The sequence below is a fragment of the Microplitis mediator genome, chromosome 10 (assembly GCF_029852145.1).
Source record: "Microplitis mediator isolate UGA2020A chromosome 10, iyMicMedi2.1, whole genome shotgun sequence".
Lineage (NCBI taxonomy): Eukaryota > Metazoa > Arthropoda > Insecta > Hymenoptera > Braconidae > Microplitis > Microplitis mediator.
The window spans coordinates 9,025,764-9,044,395 of NC_079978.1; the positions used below are offsets into that span (position 1 = coordinate 9,025,764).

The following is an 18,632-nucleotide window of genomic DNA, read 5'->3' on the forward strand; positions in this document are numbered from 1 at the left end:
CAAGTCAAATTTAAAATCGGTTCAGTAAAATCGGAGTTCATCGCGGACAAACAACGTGACACGTAATTTTTATATATAAAGATATATATATATATATATATATATATATATATATATATATATATATATATATATATATATATATATATATATATATATATATATATATATATATATATATATATATATATATATATATATGCTAAACATACATAAAAAAAGTTATATTGATAAGTATATAATTAATATATTGTGGCTATATATTTTTTTCAATATATTATGATATATTAATACGGCAAAAATATAAATATTATTTTATATATTGTCCATTATATCACATTATAATATTCATATATTTTAAAGTATATTTTTTCAAATATGAAGTTTTTTCATCATATACCATCGATTTTACTTATTAATTATTTACTTTTCTTTCAAGATTGTTCAGCTGTTCGGGACTTGTTTTAATCATATGAAATTCTAATTACCCAATATATACGCAATCATAATTGTATACAAGCAAGATTTATTCGAGTTTATCAATTTTTTTCAAAAGATGCGAAATTAAAAATTCATTTGAAATATCAAATAAAAGACGAGAAGATCTTAAAATATTAATACCTATTAAGCGGATACTAAATATTATTAAATAATCGAAATCTTATTTCGATTTTCGAAAGCTATATTTTCAATAGATTTTTTCGTTCAACATTGAAATTATTTCTAATCAATTTTTAAAGTTCTTCAGAGTCTGTAAATATGAGTATAAATAAATTATTATTCACGTAATAAATAAAAATTTGATTGCCAATGATAAGATTTTTATTCAAAATATTAATTTTCAAAGATTCGAAAGTTAAGTCATAAACAATAGCTACTAAGGCAACCTGTTCCATGAATTTCTTCGGTTAAGGTGAATTATTATTATTCCATTTTCCAGCATTATTTTCATTAGTTCCTATCATTTGAAGTTCAAGTTAAAAAAGTTGCTGTAAATAGAAAAACAAAAAAAGTTGTGAAATTTTTACGACAACATTAATGAAGGAAAACATTATGATAAAAGATACTTACGCAGGGATTGCAACCTCAATGATGTATGATGTATTGCTTATAGAGTTATTATGTTTAGGCGACAACACGATTCCATACTCTGTTGTTTGCAACATTCCATGCGGCAGGGTTGTTAACATTCCATGGTCTGACACCGTTCCATACGCCTGCGCCATTAACATAATTCCATGGTCTGCTACCAACACCATTCCATACACCTGCGCTATTAACATAATTCCATGGTCTGCCACCAACACCATTCCATACTCCGCTACCAACACCATTCCATACTCCACTGCCTACACCATTCCATACTCCACTACCGCTACCGCTACCGCTACCGCTACCGCTACTGCTACCGCTGCCGCTGCCGCTACCGCTGCTGCTACCACTACCACTACTACTTCCGCTACCACTACCGCTACCACTACCAGCGTTACCGATCCATGAATGGTGTTCAGTGTATACGGCTGCTGCACAGGCAACCATAGCGGCCAAAAAAGCGATAACTGCGAAACGCATAGTGGTTTTTTTCCTACATTGATGATAATGAAAATAAAATTATTTTATTCGTTAAAAGAAAAAAAAAAGTATTTTTTTCCTCAAAGTTATTACTTACCGTAATTCGGCTTCGAGCAAAACTATCGGTTATTCGATTAAGAATTTATGTGAATTGTGCATCAAACTTTACGTTATTTATACTTCGGCGTCTATTTGTACATAAACATAAATTATTTTGGTTTTATTCTTGAGTATTTTTTTAAAATTTATTTTAGTAATGAAATGTAAACATTCATATTATTGCAAATGTAATTCAATCTTCCATTGTTAGTTTTTAAAATTAATATATATTGTTTTTTTTTGTTAAAATACTGAATAATCCAACATTTCAGACGAAAATATTTTTTTTTTCCTTCTCCTACAGAATATAAATATTCTCTCTCAAGAAGGTCATCAATTTTGATAAATTATTTCATTCATGGCTTTTAACCCTTAAATGATACTGGCCGCCATTTCGACCCTAAACGCAGAGAAAAATATTTTAGTTTCTACTGTGTCCAAATCGTAATTATTACAACCGCAAAATTTTTAACTGTAACTATCTAAATATATTAACAATTACAATACGTATAGTGGTTCCGATCATGTGAGATGGTAACCGTTACTATCTTGCGTTATAGTAACGATAACAATCTGACGCAGCTGCGACTAGTTATTTCTAATACAAACTAAGATAGTAGAAGTTACTCTCTTAATAGTAAAAATTACTATATAATATAGAAGAGCCTACTATATTCACATAATCGTTTTTATTATATTAACATAATAGTAAATATTACGCTGCGATAGTGAATATTACAATTTTTTTCGCTCTGTGTAGACCATTTTCGAATTTTTTATTTTTTAATAAAATAAATATATGATCAAGGTTGAGGCTTCTTTGTAAAAGCAAGAAATATGTTACATAAATTATTGAAAAATTTTTACAGACATGGTTCATGAAAGAATTAACATTTTTGACGATTGTAATAAACATGCTTGAGTGTTTTTTTATATAATATTTCCAGTTCAAATGACAGCGAATTAAAAAAAAAAACCTTCATGCTTCAAGTTTCCAATATTTATAAATATATAAATCATCGATATTCGGTATTCATTTATCTACAATAATAGAGGTCCGTAATATTACACTCTTATCCCAATAAACTATTATATTACCATGCAAGATAAAAAAATAATTATGAATACAATAAAAATGTTTCAAAGGGAATTAACGGGCAGTATCATATTTAGAATTCTTATAAATAAGTTTATAAAATCAAAGTTAGTTATTATTATTACAAAGTTAAAATAATTATTCAATTATTTGAATCAATTTTTATTTATGAATACCAAATACTTAATTACAAATTTATAAAAATTTTTACACACAAATAGTAGATATACACAGCAGTTAATTAATTTATCAATTATAGGACAAATATATATTGTTATCTTACAATTAATATAATACATTAAATTATTAATTGTATTTTTACTGTATATTAAAAATAATTAATATCGAATGACAAGCAATATCATTTTTAAGTATTAAGTAATGTATAATTTTCATATATGATTAATTATTTACGTAACCATACTAGTACCTATCACTTAAGTGATGTTTCAGATCGATTACTTATATTAAATAAATATTGTATAAATAATTATAAATTTCTTCGATATCTAACCAAGTCAAAATAATTTATAACTTTTAAGAAGAAATTAATTAATGACTTTTGTATTTACTTAATTTTAAGATGTCATTGAACGCAGTAAATTATTTGCTGATTTTTAATGACAAGTAAATATTCCCTTGAGTATCGTTAAGATTTATAAAAACTTTCAGATGGTAAACATTATTGATACCGATTATTTTCTTTTAATAGAAAAATTAAATAAGTTTTTGTACCCATTTTTTTTTCAAATTACGAGTAAAAATTAATGTCACATATTAATTTTAAATCGTATAAATTTTTTAATCTTGTAATAATTTTTGTTTTATGTATTATTTACTTAATTTTAAGTTATCATTGAATTTATCTGAAGATCGAAACGTTTTTCGAGCTGAAAATGAAAAAAAATTATGTAACTTGACTGCTTAAAGGAGACTTAAGGGGTGATTGGGAGTGGTTGCAATTTTCGGCTGGCATACTAGTACCTATGCGAAACATTTTATAAATCTAGATCCAGTAGATTTTTTACTTTTCATTTCGTTTTTTTATTTTCATTCGCGAAAAACGTTCCGATCTTTAGTTACATATCATTATGCATCGGAAATTATTTGTTGATTTTAAAAGACATGTAAATATTTCATTGACTATCATTAAGATTTTTAATAATATTTAGGTGATAAAAATTATTAATACTGATTATTATTTTTTCTAATAGAAAAATTAAAAAGTTTTTGCACCCATTTTCAAAGCATGAGTAAAAATTAAATTTAAATATTAATATTTTTAGATCATATAGATGTTTTCAATCTCGTAATAATTTTTTTTTTATTCGTTTACTTAATTTTAAGTTATCATTAAACGCAGTAAATTACTTGTTGATTTTAAATGGCACGTAAATATTTCATCGACTATCATTAAGATTTATAAAAATTTTCAGGTAGTAAAAATGATTGATACTGATTATTATTTTTTCTAATAGAAAAATTAAAAAATTTTTGTACTCATTTTCAAAGCATGAGTAAAAATTGAATTTAAATATTAATATTTTTAAATTGTATAAATTTTTTAATCTCGTGATAATTTTTGTTTTGTGTTATTTACATAATTTCAAATTATCATTAAGCGTAGTGAATTATTTGTTGGGTTTAAAAGACATGTAAATATTTCATTGACTATCATCAAGATTTTAAAAAATTTTCAGGTGGTAAAAATTATTGACACTTATTATTATTTTTTCTAATAGAAAAATTAAAAAGTTTTCGTACCCATTTTCACAATGCGAGTAAAACTGAACTTAAAATGTTCATATTTTTAGATCTCATAAATTTTTTTAATCTCGAAATAATTTTTGTTTTATGTGCTATTAGTTTAAATCTTTTATGAAAAATCAAATCAATAAAAAATGTTAATTAAATTTAAATTTGTCATTATGAGTAAAGAGATTTGTAATATACTTGCGCTCTAATATTTAACTGTTGTTATATATTTAATTTACAATAAAATTATTATAAATCGTATAGACGAATATTAAAAAAAAATATATATAAGGGAAAAGATCTAGTACCCGATCAGGAAACTAGTACCCGATCACTCCATGTATTTGTATGTCGATATTCAATGAAATTTAGTAAATCTAGATATACAAATATATGAGTGATTGGGTACTAGTTCCCTGTTCGGGTACTGAGTCTCTTACCTTATATGTGTATTATATCTATATATCCATACACACAGGAAATATCGTTAAAATTTACAGTGCTAGCTTAGTAAATCTATAGCTAATTAACGACAACTGAACATGTATAAGTGCTCTCTGTAAAATGTAAGATTTATAAAAGCGAACTGTGGATTTATACATTTTACAGAGATCACGATAAAAATTACAATTGACGCTAGTTAATCTAATTTACTGCCTTGCACTATAAATTTTAACAATAAATTATCTCTGTGTGCGACGTATTCATAATTTTTGGTATTTTCATAACAGCTCTATTCCGATATTTTCAGCTGAATTTTAGTAAGTAAAATTATAAATTTAATTTAATTTTATTCATACTAAATATATTAAGTTAATGTACTTTTATGGGTCCTATAGTCTAAATGTTATAATTAAAATTTTTATAAAATCTGGTTTATAAAAAACAGACGTTTTAAGTTAAATATTGAGGATAATATAGTAACGATGTGATAATTATTTTAAATCGCAATACATAGATTGCGAATAACGCATTTTAAAATCTGAACGACTCTTTTTTTTTAATACATATAAATAAAAATGCTCTTACTTTAGTTCAAATCATCCGATGCTCTACATCGGAGAACAAAGCGAGAGTTTCATTGATATCAAAACGCAAATGTATGAACTGTAAATCCGTTACCGGTGATAACGAATTCCAATTGTGTTATCCTAGAGAAAACCAAAATTTCTGCGTTGTCATTTTATCCTTGAAATAAAAAAAATAAACTTAAAATTATGTATTTTTATAATAGAAATACATTTTTTAATTAAAATAGTGTATGTATAGTAGGGTGTCCGTTATTTCCCAAATCGATTTTTATTTACCGATCGCCCCCTGAATCTTTAGTTTATGACCTAAAAAAAAATATCCAACACAATGAGGCTCTTCATTTTCACATTAAACCGTGCCCAAATCATTTTATATTTCCCATTTAAATAACATGGGATTTTTAGACTTTTTACTCTTAATTTTTTTTCTCAGAAACAAATGAGAGTAAAAATTTAATCGAAGCATATTCTGATAGGAAATTGAACGTTCTACAAAAAAGTTCTCTTATAAATTTTCGATAAAATAACTCCTTCAAAAGTTATTTAACGTTAAACTTGTGTTTGTTATCAATCCTATAATATTTTTAATTCTATTTTCATTTTTACCGTTTTTGGCTATAAAATCGTTAAAATAAAAGATAGTTGTTATTATCACCAGAGTACCGATGATCATTTATGTAGATTTCATGGCCTAAACAGAAAATCAAGGGAAAAAAAACATTGTTTTATGAGAAATAATAGAAATAACATACCTTTCCTCATACAGACGAACTTTAAAATGAATTAATGGTAAGTGATGAAATAAAAATGTAATAACTTCTTTGTCTATAATATTATAAGCAGATTTATTATCAACTTTGCTTTCTCTATAATTTTTTGTTAAGAAAGCTATGGTCGCATTAGGATATTTTGTTTTGTACTCATTTACAACTTAAATCAAATATTGTTTTTGGTCTTCTCGTGTTGTTAAAATGTTGATATACTCTTAAGTTGATTTAATTGCTCTTTCGGTGAGATCATTAATGACTTGTAAATTGTTAACAATTCGCAAGTAAATTTGGAATCCTTACAATTTTTTAAAAGATTTAACATTGATAGAAATTTTTTGAAATTAGATGTAAAACGTGGGCGGGAAATAACGACTATTTAGAAGGCTTTCGAAAGAAAGCAAAAATGATAATAAATCTGCTTATAATATTATAGACAAAGAAGTTATTACATTTTTATTTCATCACTTACCATTAATTCATTTTAAAGTTCGTCTGTATGAGGAAAGGTATGTTATTTCTATTATTTCTCATAAAACAATGTTTTTTTTCCCTTGATTTTCTGTTTAGGCCATGAAATCTACATAAATGATCATCGGTACTCTGGTGATAATAACAACTATCTTTTATTTTAACGATTTTATAGCCAAAAACGGTAAAAATGAAAATAGAATTAAAAATATTATAGGATTGATAACAAACACAAGTTTAACGTTAAATAACTTTTAAAGGAGTTATTTTATCGAAAATTCATAAGAGAACTTTTTTGTAGAACGTTCAATTTCCTATCAGAATATGCTTCGATTAAATTTTTACTCTCATTTGTTTCTGAGAAAAAAAATTAAGAGTAAAAAGTCTAAAAATCCCATGTTATTTAAATGGGAAATATAAAATGATTTGGGCACGGTTTAATGTGAAAATGAAGAGCCTCATTGTGTTGGATATTTTTTTTTAGGTCATTAACTAAAGATTCAGGGGGCGATCGGTAAATAAAAATCGATTTGGGAAATAACGGACACCCTAATGTATAGTAAGAGAGCTTTTTTCAGGCTATACTACTTAATAAATTTAGTTTTTAAATTAATTGATATGATAAAATTACAATATGAATTCAAAGTAACTTGAATATTTATTTTAATGTCCTAATATTAGTCAAATAATCAAATAAAGTTATTTTTACCTCGAAAAATAATTAATGAAATAGAAATTTTTTAATTTCAAATCAAGCGGAAAGAGCATCTTTTTTTTTATAATAATTAAAAATTAAATTGAAACTTACCAATTTATTATTTGCTAATGAAGTAAGAAGGCGGACTCATAGGTCGACGAAGTGGTTGTTTTGGGGTGGCCATCAATTCCCATTTAGAACGTGCTATATATCCTTGTTGATTTTGTACAGGTAATATTTCCCGATAGCGACTTATACGTTCCGATGGCTTTAGTCCAATGCAAATCTGAATAGATAAATTTTCAATAGTAAATACAACACTATCAAACCGATAACTGTCAATCTAATCCATGATTGCATATTTTATAATTTATAACAGTAAAAAAAATATGTTTTATTTTACCTCTTCACGTGGTGAACTTTGTAGTTTTAATTCCATGAAAGTTTCTTCTAATGGTGAACTTGGCGGCGTAATCTAATTGTTTAAATTAAAAAAATAAATTAGAACACAGAAACTTAGAGGAAAAAAATGATATTTGATATTATTAATAGATGATCTTACCGATCCAGTTGAAGAACTTGAAGAATAATATCCTGGATCTTTCATCGGTTTCACTTGATCCGCGTACTTTGTTCTATATAAATCTCCTCTGTAATCCTGCAATGCGATTTAATAAATTCATGAAATTATATACTAAAAAAAAAATGCCAAATGGTAGCCAGAATGGAAGGTAAATTTTTCGAAAATTTTCAGCACTGTCCTGATTTTTCGCTAGCTCGCTCTTAGTTTAAAACGAAGGAGACCCTTGTTCATTTTTACTACACGGAAAGAAAAAAATGGGAATTTTCCCAATTTTACTTGGGGAAAATGCCTTTGTTGGCATTGTAAATTTTACCATGTCAACATGTGAATTGTAACAATGTCACATGGTAAATTTTGCTTTGTTACATTGGAATTATTCCTATATTGACAAGGTAAATTTTCCTATGTCAACATTGGAAAAATAACTATGTAATATAGGAACAATTCCAATGTAACATGGGAATTTTTACCATGTTTAGATGGGAAAAATTCCCATATCAACATTGAAAAAATTCCTATATTAACATTGTTGGAATTCCTCTAATGCCATGGGAAATTCTCCAATGTCAACATGGGAAAATTTCCTATGTTAAGGTGGGAAAAATTCCCATGTTAACAAAGTAGAAATTCCCATGTATATAAAAGAGAAATATTTGTAAACTGATGTTTTTTTTACGTAATTTATGAAGTAAATCAAAATAATTCAATTGAATTGATGATTATATACTGTCGGAAACACGATGTAGGGGAGCCTGGGGCACAAAGGTCCCCCTGGGGTACGAAGGCCCCCCTCAAAAATTAGGTAAAAATTTTTTTTCGTTTTCCGTCAAGTTATGACCTCTACAATGTTTTTATTATATTTCAGGTCAATATGTAATATGTGGGGCAAAATGGACCACTCGAAAAAAAAAAATTGTGACGAAAAAATTTTTTTTTTTCCGTCAAGTTAATTTTTTCGTTACAATTTTTTTTTTTAGTGGTCTATTTTACCCCACATATCACATATTGGCCTAAAATATGATGAAATCATTATAGAGGTCATAACTTGACGGAAAATTAAAAAAAAAATTATTTCTTATAATTTTTTTTGGGGGGGGGGGGGAACTTCGTGCCCCAGAAAAAAAAAAATTTCTTTTCGATTTTTTACAAAATTTTAATTGATTCTTCCGAAATAGACGAAAAATACATGAATTTGATGGTTAAAAGCCACAAAAAGAAAAAACCGGCTTAAGGAGGCTTTCGTGCCCCAGACTCCCCTAATTGATTTTTACGTACTCGTTTATATTAATCGAATTTATAAAAACATTTGTTCATTCGTAGGTGCTACAAAAAAATTTTATTTAAATTACACAAAATTTTTTCGGAAACTTTGAAATTCTATTTTCGTAAATCTAAAAACCTTCACACATCCCTATTTTATCGCTTTAAAGCCTAAATGATACAAATGACCAAAATATTTGGTATTTTAGTGATTTTAGCTTCTTGTAGATTTTTTCCATGCAACATAGCAATTTTTCCTATGTTGACATGGAAATTTTTCCCATGCCAACATGGATATTTATACTATGTTTCCATGGAAATATTTACTATGTTAACAAAGGAATTTTTTCCTTGTCAACATGGGGAAAATTCCCATGTCAATATAGAAGAAATTACTCCGGAAACATGGGAAAAATTCCTATGTTGACATGGTAAAAATACCCATGTCAATTAAGGAATTTTAGCAATGTTAACAGAGGAATTTTTCCATGTCTACATGGAAATTTTTCCAATAGCAACATGGAAGATATTCCTATAATATATTGGTAAAATTCCTATAAAATATGGTTATATTCCCATTTTTCTCTAGTAAAATTTCCCATGTTGATAAAGTAAAATTTGCCATGTCAACAAGGGAATTTCTCCTAAGTAAAATTGGAAAAATTCCCATGTTTTTCTTTCCGTGTAGGGTTAAGCCAATTTTTGAAGGTCAGTTTTTCAATCCGAGATTCTTAATCTGCTATTTAAATATTTTTAGTATACTTAGATATTTATATATATGTAACGTCCCAGCCTATATGGCAGATGACGTAGGCTTTTACTTCCTTAATTACCGACCTGAAACCTAACTAATTATATCGAATATCGATAATCTAGTAATTCCAATTATATTTAATTAATCATATAAAATAATATAATATAATAATAGAATAATATTACTTAAGACATTTGAACGTTAAGGATATGAGTAATAGTTGATAAACTTATTTTTCTATATTTTATCAAATATAAATAAGCGCTGACGCCTCGAGTTAATCCTCGAGACGTGCAGCTGCACAAATATCTATTTTGTTTAAGATAGCTTTTGTTAATAGATAAGTGACTCATTTGTTAGTAACAAAAGTGGAGAGATCGTGAGAACTAAGTATTTTCAATAAATATTAGAATGGATCATTCGAGAACATGCGTTATCTCGAATGACCCCTCCATATGACTCGATGCGCGGGTCTGATGCCCAAACGTATTGATAAGAGTTACTCTAGTTTTTCTCGATCAAGAGAAGTCAGTCTGAATTATAGAATCATAGAGAGCAGTCAGGCTCAATATTAAAACCTCAACTTCGTTCTCACATTCTCGAAGCTATTGTTAAGAATAACTTAACAATATTATAACATCAGAATTGTACGTTTCACAAATTCTCCAACTATCTCTTTATTCATTGAATAAAACAGATCCAGATAATATATTTAATAACATATAAATATAACCAGTTTATTTCAACCACCAAATGGTGGATGTTCAACCCATACTTAATTATTATTTATAATTATATGTAAGTTTCCATCACGTCCAATTTAAATCGACCGCTCAACTACGCCAGCGCCAATACATCAACCAGGACGTAACATATACATGTACGAGCAATACTAATTTAATTACGTATTACTAAAATCTCGGATTGACAAACTTGCTTTGAGTAAACGTGGTTATATCTATAGACCGAGTTAATGATATGACATTTAAAGTCTGCTTAGTGTTTATGTATACTCATATGCTGAGAAACGAACATATACATACATGATAAAATGTATAACAAGACGAGTTATAATCACAGGGCGTACAAGTACGTTTGAAACATAATAAGTAATCAAAGAAATACTTTCAAAATATAAAATAGCTGTGAAATTTACAGATTATCTTGTTCACAATGAAATACAACTGACGGAATTGGATTATAATGGGAAATGAATAAGTTATGAGGAATGATAACCATAGTTTCAAAATTTTTTGATTCCATCAAAACTTTCAAGGCTATCAAATTATTAAAAGAAATCATCAAAACATAAAGTTTAAGATCATAATAAATAAAGCTTATTAGAAGAGCTTTCAGATACTTTTTTTACGGAAATTGACTATGAGTATCAGTTTTGAAGTTAAATGAACTTGAGAGTGAAAAAAAAAGGATTTTTTCGAAAAATCATGGAAGTTTCAAACAGAGCTATAACTTCTAAATTAATCGATCGATTTAGCCCATCTTCGAACTTAACCGTAATAATTGCCCATAGAATAAGTGTGGAAAATTTCATTAGGATTCGATAAGAATCGTAGGCGCAATCGTGTCCTCAAAACTGCGTTATATTATATATACATATATATTTATAAATTTTTTTATGAATGGTATTTTTGAACCCTACTCAATAGGGTGGGTTGAAAAAAAACTTTTTTTTTGTTTTTATTAGCATGGTGGTAGAATTTGTACCTTATAAAAAAAAAATTTTTTTATTCAACATTTTGAGGTGGCCCACTCGTTTTTAAAATAAATAATTGAATAAACGAGGTAGTTCCAACGACAAAAATTTTTTTTTGTCCAAAATCGTGGAAAACATCTAATAATTGTCGAATGTGATTTTTTTTTACTTCACTTTCATTTTAATTCAAAAGTAAATGCTTTTCATTTTTGGATTTTTTACTTAAATTACAAAAATAATAGGAAAAAAATTTTTTCAACTTCTGACTTTCAATTAGCTTTGAAGGGGACACCCCACAGATTCTAGAACACCATGTAGTTTTTTTCGTTGGGACTACCGCGTTTGATCAATTATTTATTTTGAAACCGAGTTGGCCACCTCAAAATGTTGAGTAAAAAAATTTTTTTTTTTATAAGGTACAGATTCTACCCCCATGCTAAGAAAAACAAAAAAAAAGTTTTTTTTCAACTCACCCTACTACTTAACCAATTATGATAGGTTATGACAAAATTTTGTGAAAAATCGACTATGACCTGGCGGTCCTGATTAACCGTGATATAGAGTAAATTACGGTGAATCACGGTAAATCACGCTAATAGGGTGAAATTACGGTGATTCACGGTGAGCTTTCACAGTGATTCGGGGTAAAATCACGGTGATGTTTTATGATCGAACTATGGAGGTTTACCATAATTCACGGTGGATTTTTGTAAAATTCTGCTGCCCCATCGAAATTTCATAATGTATTGCCGTGTTTTTTTTTTTAAACAATCCCTCGCAAATTTGAATCACGGTGGAAACACCGTAGAAGTGTAAACACCGTGGATCCACCGGGGTTACACGGTGGGTTTGTTCCATTTCACCACCGGGTATACACAGTGTATCCACTGCGATTACGCGGTGTATCCACCGTGATTCCACGATGGCTTGACCACTGTGTATACACGGTGTTTCCACTGTGATTACGCGGTGTATTCACCGTGATTCCACGGTGGCTTTGTGCTATTTCACCACCGTGGTTCCGCGGTGTATCCACCGCGTAATCACAGTGGAAACACCGTGTATACACAGTGGTCAAGCCACCGTGGAATCACGGTGGATACACCGCGTAATCACAGTGGTAAAATAGAACAAACCCACCGTGTTTCCACCGTGATTCAAATCTGCGAGGGATAACAGTGATTTTCGCAGAATCACCGTGATCTGCGACATCGTGGTGAAATCTCGCGTCGATTCACTGTGATTCACCGCAACATCACGGTGAACTCTCACGGTAAATCACGGTGATTCACCGTAATACACCGTGATTCAGGACCACCAGGGTGAGGACAAATACAATAGCTATATTTAAAAAATTTTTAAAAAATCTACCTAAAAATACTACAAAAAATTAGCTAACTGTTTCTTTTGATTAAATAATGTAATACCTGTTTTTTGCGTTGATAAAAATTTCTCGTTGATAAATTCGAAGATTCCTGCGATGACACATTCAGTGAACGATGCTGTAAAAAATTTTCAAAATAAGTTACACAAGTAATTTAATCATGGGTTAGAAATTTTTAAGAAATATAAATTTACCCATCCTCCAGAATATAAATCATGTTTGACTTGTGGTATAAAATTTGAAAATTGGCCCTGTTCATCAATGTCCATCTTCCATAAACCTTGATGATGGGTAGTCATTTCTTTAAAGTAATAAATTATTATCCGATTAATAAATTTAATGCAGATATTAATGACTTATCTAGATTTATTGTAATTTCAAAATCTTAGGTATTTATTTACATTTTAATCAATGAATAAAACTGTGTATTCAAAGAAAATGAAAGAAGAATTTTAATATTTTGTAATTCTTTTCTACTTTGATAAATATTAATAAAATATAATTAATTTAATAAATACCTAAAACTTCATAAAAATAATTATTCCAATAAATTATACTTTGAATTTAATAATATAAAATTTCAAATTCAAAAATTTTAAATACATATTTTAAAAAATTATTATATTAGCAACAATTTATGAACTCTTTATATACGAGCAAATAAATAATTTTAAACTTTACATAAAAATAAAAAAATATAACATTATTAATAAGAAATAACTTACTTCGATTTCGCAGCTCAGCAATAAAAATAAACTGGTCGAAAACTCGTACAAATTTTTTTCGGATTATTAAAAAATTATATGATTTATTGAAAAATAAATCGAGAATTGCTATTTTATCACAAAAACTCAACACAAAAAATGTGAGGATTGAAACCGTTTTGAAGACAAAAGTTCAATTATTCCAAAGTCTTTTGGAAATAAGTAACAAAAATACCTCAGGATGTTTTGAATGTCTAGATAGGAATGAACTTGCCTGTCTTGAATTCTTTGCAGTAGAAAACTGTTGAGTTCTGAAGACATCAAATTATATATAAAGTGAATCAAGGAAAAATTTCTTCATCCCTTCTTTCAGTCGAAAGTTAAGTTTACAAGAGAAAGGGCAAGAGTGTTTCAAAAACGCTTCGTTGATAGGGTAGAAAAATCGAAAGGCGGAGCCTTCATATCTTGTAGACTCTACACTGAAAGATGAGATATCTAGTTATCTTAAAAATTTTTATCTTCCAGTAAAATAAAATAGGGGAGGGAGGGGCAAAACGGGGTAATTAAGGAAATACCAAATTTTCGAGGACTCAAATACGCTAAATCTTTTTTTTTATTAATAATATTCAAAGTAGATAAAACAAATTTTCAGTTACCGTTAAAAAAATAAATTTTCAGTTTTGCGGGCTAAATGGGGTACCCCCTAAAAAAGGTAAAAAAAAAAAAAATTTCTGGATTTTAAATGAATTTGATTAAGTTAAATTATTTTGTAAGTTAAAATTATATTTTACATGATTGTAAATCATATAAAATTATATTTTACATGATTGTTGGTTACAAAGGAAGAAAAACGAATTTTTAACAGTTTTTATAATAAAATAAAAGTCATTACATATTTTTCGACTGACAATCGATTTTTGAAGAAGTTGAACAAAAAAAATTCAAAATAAATGCTCAATTATATTTACAAAAGTGATTTTGGAATGTTTAAAAAACATTTAAAAAAAAATTTGTTTTTTATAAAATTTAAGGGGTACCCCGTTTTGCCCCCCTTCCCCTATTTGCATCCCTCAAATAGATATTATTTAAAATAAACATAATAAAATTCTTTAAAAAACCAAGACAAAGTATCCAAAGATTTCAGGTAAAGGAAGTATAGTTAATTTTTAATGCTCAACTTACTGGCATTGTTTGCATTTTGTATTTAACTTGTTTATTGCTATAATCTACGGGCCTCGAATCCTAGATTATAATATCTGATCTAGAGAAAGACTGGTGAGTACGAAAAAGGAATATTGAAGAGCAGGAAAAAATATCTTTATACAAACAGAGATAACTTTTAAGTAAAACAACTTTATGTGCATTTAACTACAAGTATTGTTAAATATTTTGAAAATTTTCAGGATTAAAAATTACAAGAATGCAGATTACAGTTCATAGTTATTGTAATATATATGAATATATGAAAATACTTATATAAATAAAATTTTCAAATTCCAAGATTTGAATTTTGTTGAAGCTTATGTTATAAACTTTCATAAATGCATTGCAACCATATGATAATGGAAAAAGTATAACCAGATGTTTACCTCTGTACTGGGTTGTAAAAGGATTAAAAATTCATGTTTAAAAGGATAACTGAGGCTTTTTTTTACTCCATTGTAGTTTTCGGGTTTCTTCCTTTTTTTTTTTTTTTTTTTTTTTTTTTTTTGGTACCATGTTTATTTACTGTTTTGGTTTTAAAAATTTTTATGGGAAATCCCACAGTTTGATGTCTAGTTATGAATGCAATTTAAATAATAAAGTATTTTAAAAACATGATAAAATTATACATCAAGTTTAATGAATTATGACTCAAATTTATTTTTAATAAAGGTAATAAGTTATTACTAATAACTAATGCAGACATTAATATGTTTGGCTATTTCAATAATTCTTTCAAATTGAAAAAATTGTTTTTTTGTAATAGTTAAAAAATTTTTATCAACATTAATTTTTTACTTACTATTAAATTGCTGACATTGCTCTTTCAAATGGTTTTAATAACTTCAACAGTATCGAATGTCAGTATCAACATATTTTTCAATAGCACTGCGCATTATGGCAGATAAATGAAATATATTATACTGTACACTGTAAAAAAAACTGATGTTAATCCACGTTATCCCTGTGTTAAGGTTGTTGGTGTTAAATTTAACCCCGAAAACGGCGTTAAAATAGTACTGGTGGCGGTATTACCCATACAAAGTCGCCGAGCTTCGAAATTTTCCCATAGATCAGCCGATGCCTGGTTTGCGATGATTGGCCAATAAATGACTAACTATACTGGCTTGTGCATGGTGAATCATTGGCAGCCGTCTTTTTGCTCATAAAAACGGCGCTCGATTAACTGCCCTTTGTTGGCCAACGGTTTGATCAAGTGCTCTTGATATCAAGCTTTGGCTGATTATTCATTGTCACGATTGGCCAATTCTTGCGACAGCCATGCTTGGCATACCGTTATTTAGCCGGTCTTTGGCCGATGCTTGAAAATTGGCAGCCATTCACGATCCAGTAATGGGCCGATTCTTTTTTAGTAGATTTCATAAAAATCTAACTATTGCATTTGTCTTCATGATGTAATTTTCCAAAAATTTTGCTACTGTTATGTCCGCCGCTTAATTTTTAATTATTTATCCGGGATTTCTCCCTTTGGTAGCGATAGTAATTTTTGGACAAGCGGGTTGGAGGGTGCGGACAACAATAAAGAATACGAGGAAGAAATTATCTTCCTATAATTTATTATTTATAGTGGATCTTTTCGAAAATTAAGAACCCAAACGTCTCCAAAGAGACTGGTGCTCTTGTTTAAGCCAAAGTATTTTATGATGATAGAAAAATAGTTCTTTCACCTACCTTTCGATGTCAATTCTTCTAGTGCGGCAGCTATTATCCCTCCAGGACTAAACAGCTCACTCGACCTTCCTGAGGGTTGGTAGAATGGGTGCGGCTGGGTTGGTAGGATGATATCTTATGTACTACTTTCGAATGAAACCGCAAGGTTGAAGTGATGAACTTGATCTTTTATTAATTATTTCAAATTACAACGTTTTTACTGAACGTCACTTGTTCACTCTAAGTTTTCACAACTTTATATTTAATTTATATTATAGGATTATTTATCCTTAACAGATATTTTTATAAGATTTCAATTTATTTTTAATGCGTCCTTTTTCACACCCGAAAAGTGGTTTTATGCGCAAATTAACTCGGCACGAGATGGAATCGCAAATTCACGTGATTTGCGTCACTGGTTCGATCGTACCGGATGGTTTTTATAATCCGACAAATATTGTACTAGACGAACGATTACTACAGTTGCGTCAGATCGAATTTTAGATCAATATTTGAGGATTTGTAATATAAAAATTTAAATCCCTTACTGACTTTTCGACGCCTAGGGCGGATTCCTGCAGTAAGGTTAATAGAATTTAGCAATCTTTGACTATTTCTTATTGCCTTTTTGACGCAGATGCGGATTCCTGCAATAAGAATTAGCTTAGATTATTTAAGAAGTGCCCTATTGACTTTTCAACGCAGAAGCGGATTCCTGCAATAGGGTTTAAGTTAAAAATTATTAAAAATCCTCTTATTGACTTTTCAACGCCTAGGGCGGATTCCTGCAATAAGAGTACACGAAATTTCGACGTTCGAATATTCGCGGACCGTAAGTTTTATGAACCGACTAGCCCTGAGCTATGGGTGCTCAGGCTTTTTATAAACTTTGGTTGGTGATTTGATGGGGAATTTATAATCATTGTCATTGGTGGAAAGTGACAACAGTTTATTATTTATTCGTTAAACTTATTGCAGGTGTCTTCCCACTATTCTTTGCCGCATAAAAAGGTGAAAAAGCTGACGCTGCGTTTTCGCGCGCTTTTCAAAGAGGAGCTCAGAAATAATTATTTTAAATAATTATAAAAATGAAAAAAAATTTATTTGGACATAACACTACCACTAAACTCAGCTCGACGAGCTGAGTCAGGAAATGCATTTGGTTCAAAAGTTTATATATGTATTTCTATTCTTCTGTTTATATATATATATATATATTAGGGTGGCTCATTTGAAACGACTATTTTTTTTTTTTGCTCCATTGACGGAATATTGTTCTAGACATAAAAAAAAAATTTTCCACAAAATTTAAGCCCTTAATTTTAATTTTAAGAACTCGCTAATTGAATTTGAAATTTTCCCATTCATTTAGCATGCAAAGTGGAGGTTTTTTTTTTTAATTATCTATAGCTCTGCTGCATTCCACGTTTTTTTACTGTCCATAGGCAGAAGTTGTAGGGGAATCTTTATACTTCAAAAGTTCCTACAGTAAAATTTATGTGACAGGAACGGGGTCAGAGTTAAAAAATGTAAAAGTCGATTTTTATCGATTTTTGCGTATTTTTTGAGTTTTTCGTAGAAAATATTGTAGTTACCGAAAAAAGGTAAATGACAAATTTGTAGGAAATCAAATTTGCTACAAAAAAGGTCCTGTAAGCCAAGGCTGTAAAATCTGTTGTTTCTGAAATAAATTGAATTATACATATGAAAATTCAATATATCTTTGCAGTATATGGTTTGTTAAATTAATAATTTAATTTTCATTTATTAAATGATTTTTTTTGGACATCATATTATTTTTTCATGAAAATATAACTTAAAAAAAATTTATATATATGGGGCATTCCACGCCAAATCGGACGGTTTCAAAA

At 28.6% G+C, this 18,632-nt stretch overlaps 2 protein-coding genes across 2 annotated transcripts; both read right to left on the reverse strand.

The window, feature by feature from the left end:
• Positions 1–799: 799 nt before the first annotated feature.
• LOC130675670 (merozoite surface protein 2-like) lies at positions 800–1,799 on the reverse strand. The gene is made up of 3 exons (XM_057481490.1): positions 1,670–1,799; positions 1,072–1,585; positions 800–989 (listed from the first exon to the last, which is right to left on the reverse strand). The coding sequence occupies exon 2, from the start codon at positions 1,570–1,572 to the stop codon at positions 1,126–1,128; it is 447 nt and encodes a 148-aa protein (XP_057337473.1). The 5' UTR covers positions 1,573–1,585; positions 1,670–1,799; the 3' UTR covers positions 800–989; positions 1,072–1,125.
• A 3,644-nt stretch (positions 1,800–5,443) lies between these two features.
• LOC130676152 (uncharacterized) lies at positions 5,444–14,296 on the reverse strand. The gene is made up of 7 exons (XM_057482178.1): positions 13,909–14,296; positions 13,378–13,484; positions 13,227–13,301; positions 8,051–8,146; positions 7,892–7,963; positions 7,600–7,774; positions 5,444–5,710 (listed from the first exon to the last, which is right to left on the reverse strand). Exons 2-6 carry the CDS (start codon positions 13,480–13,482, stop codon positions 7,607–7,609), a joined length of 516 nt encoding a protein of 171 aa, XP_057338161.1. The 5' UTR covers positions 13,483–13,484; positions 13,909–14,296; the 3' UTR covers positions 5,444–5,710; positions 7,600–7,606.
• Positions 14,297–18,632: the final 4,336 nt, after the last annotated feature.

Coding starts and splice junctions, on each gene's coding strand:
- LOC130675670 (XM_057481490.1), bottom strand. CDS start 1,572: ATGCGTTTCGCAGTTATCGCTTTTTTGGCCGCTATGGTTGCCTGTGCA.
- LOC130676152 (XM_057482178.1), bottom strand. CDS start 13,482: ATGACTACCCATCATCAAGGTTTATGGAAGATGGACATTGATGAACAG. Junction 8,147..13,226: donor TTTATCAACGCAAAAAACAG/GTATTACATTAT, acceptor ATCGCATTGCAG/GATTACAGAGGAGATTTATA. Junction 7,964..8,050: donor CAAGTTCTTCAACTGGATCG/GTAAGATCATCT, acceptor TTAAACAATTAG/ATTACGCCGCCAAGTTCACC.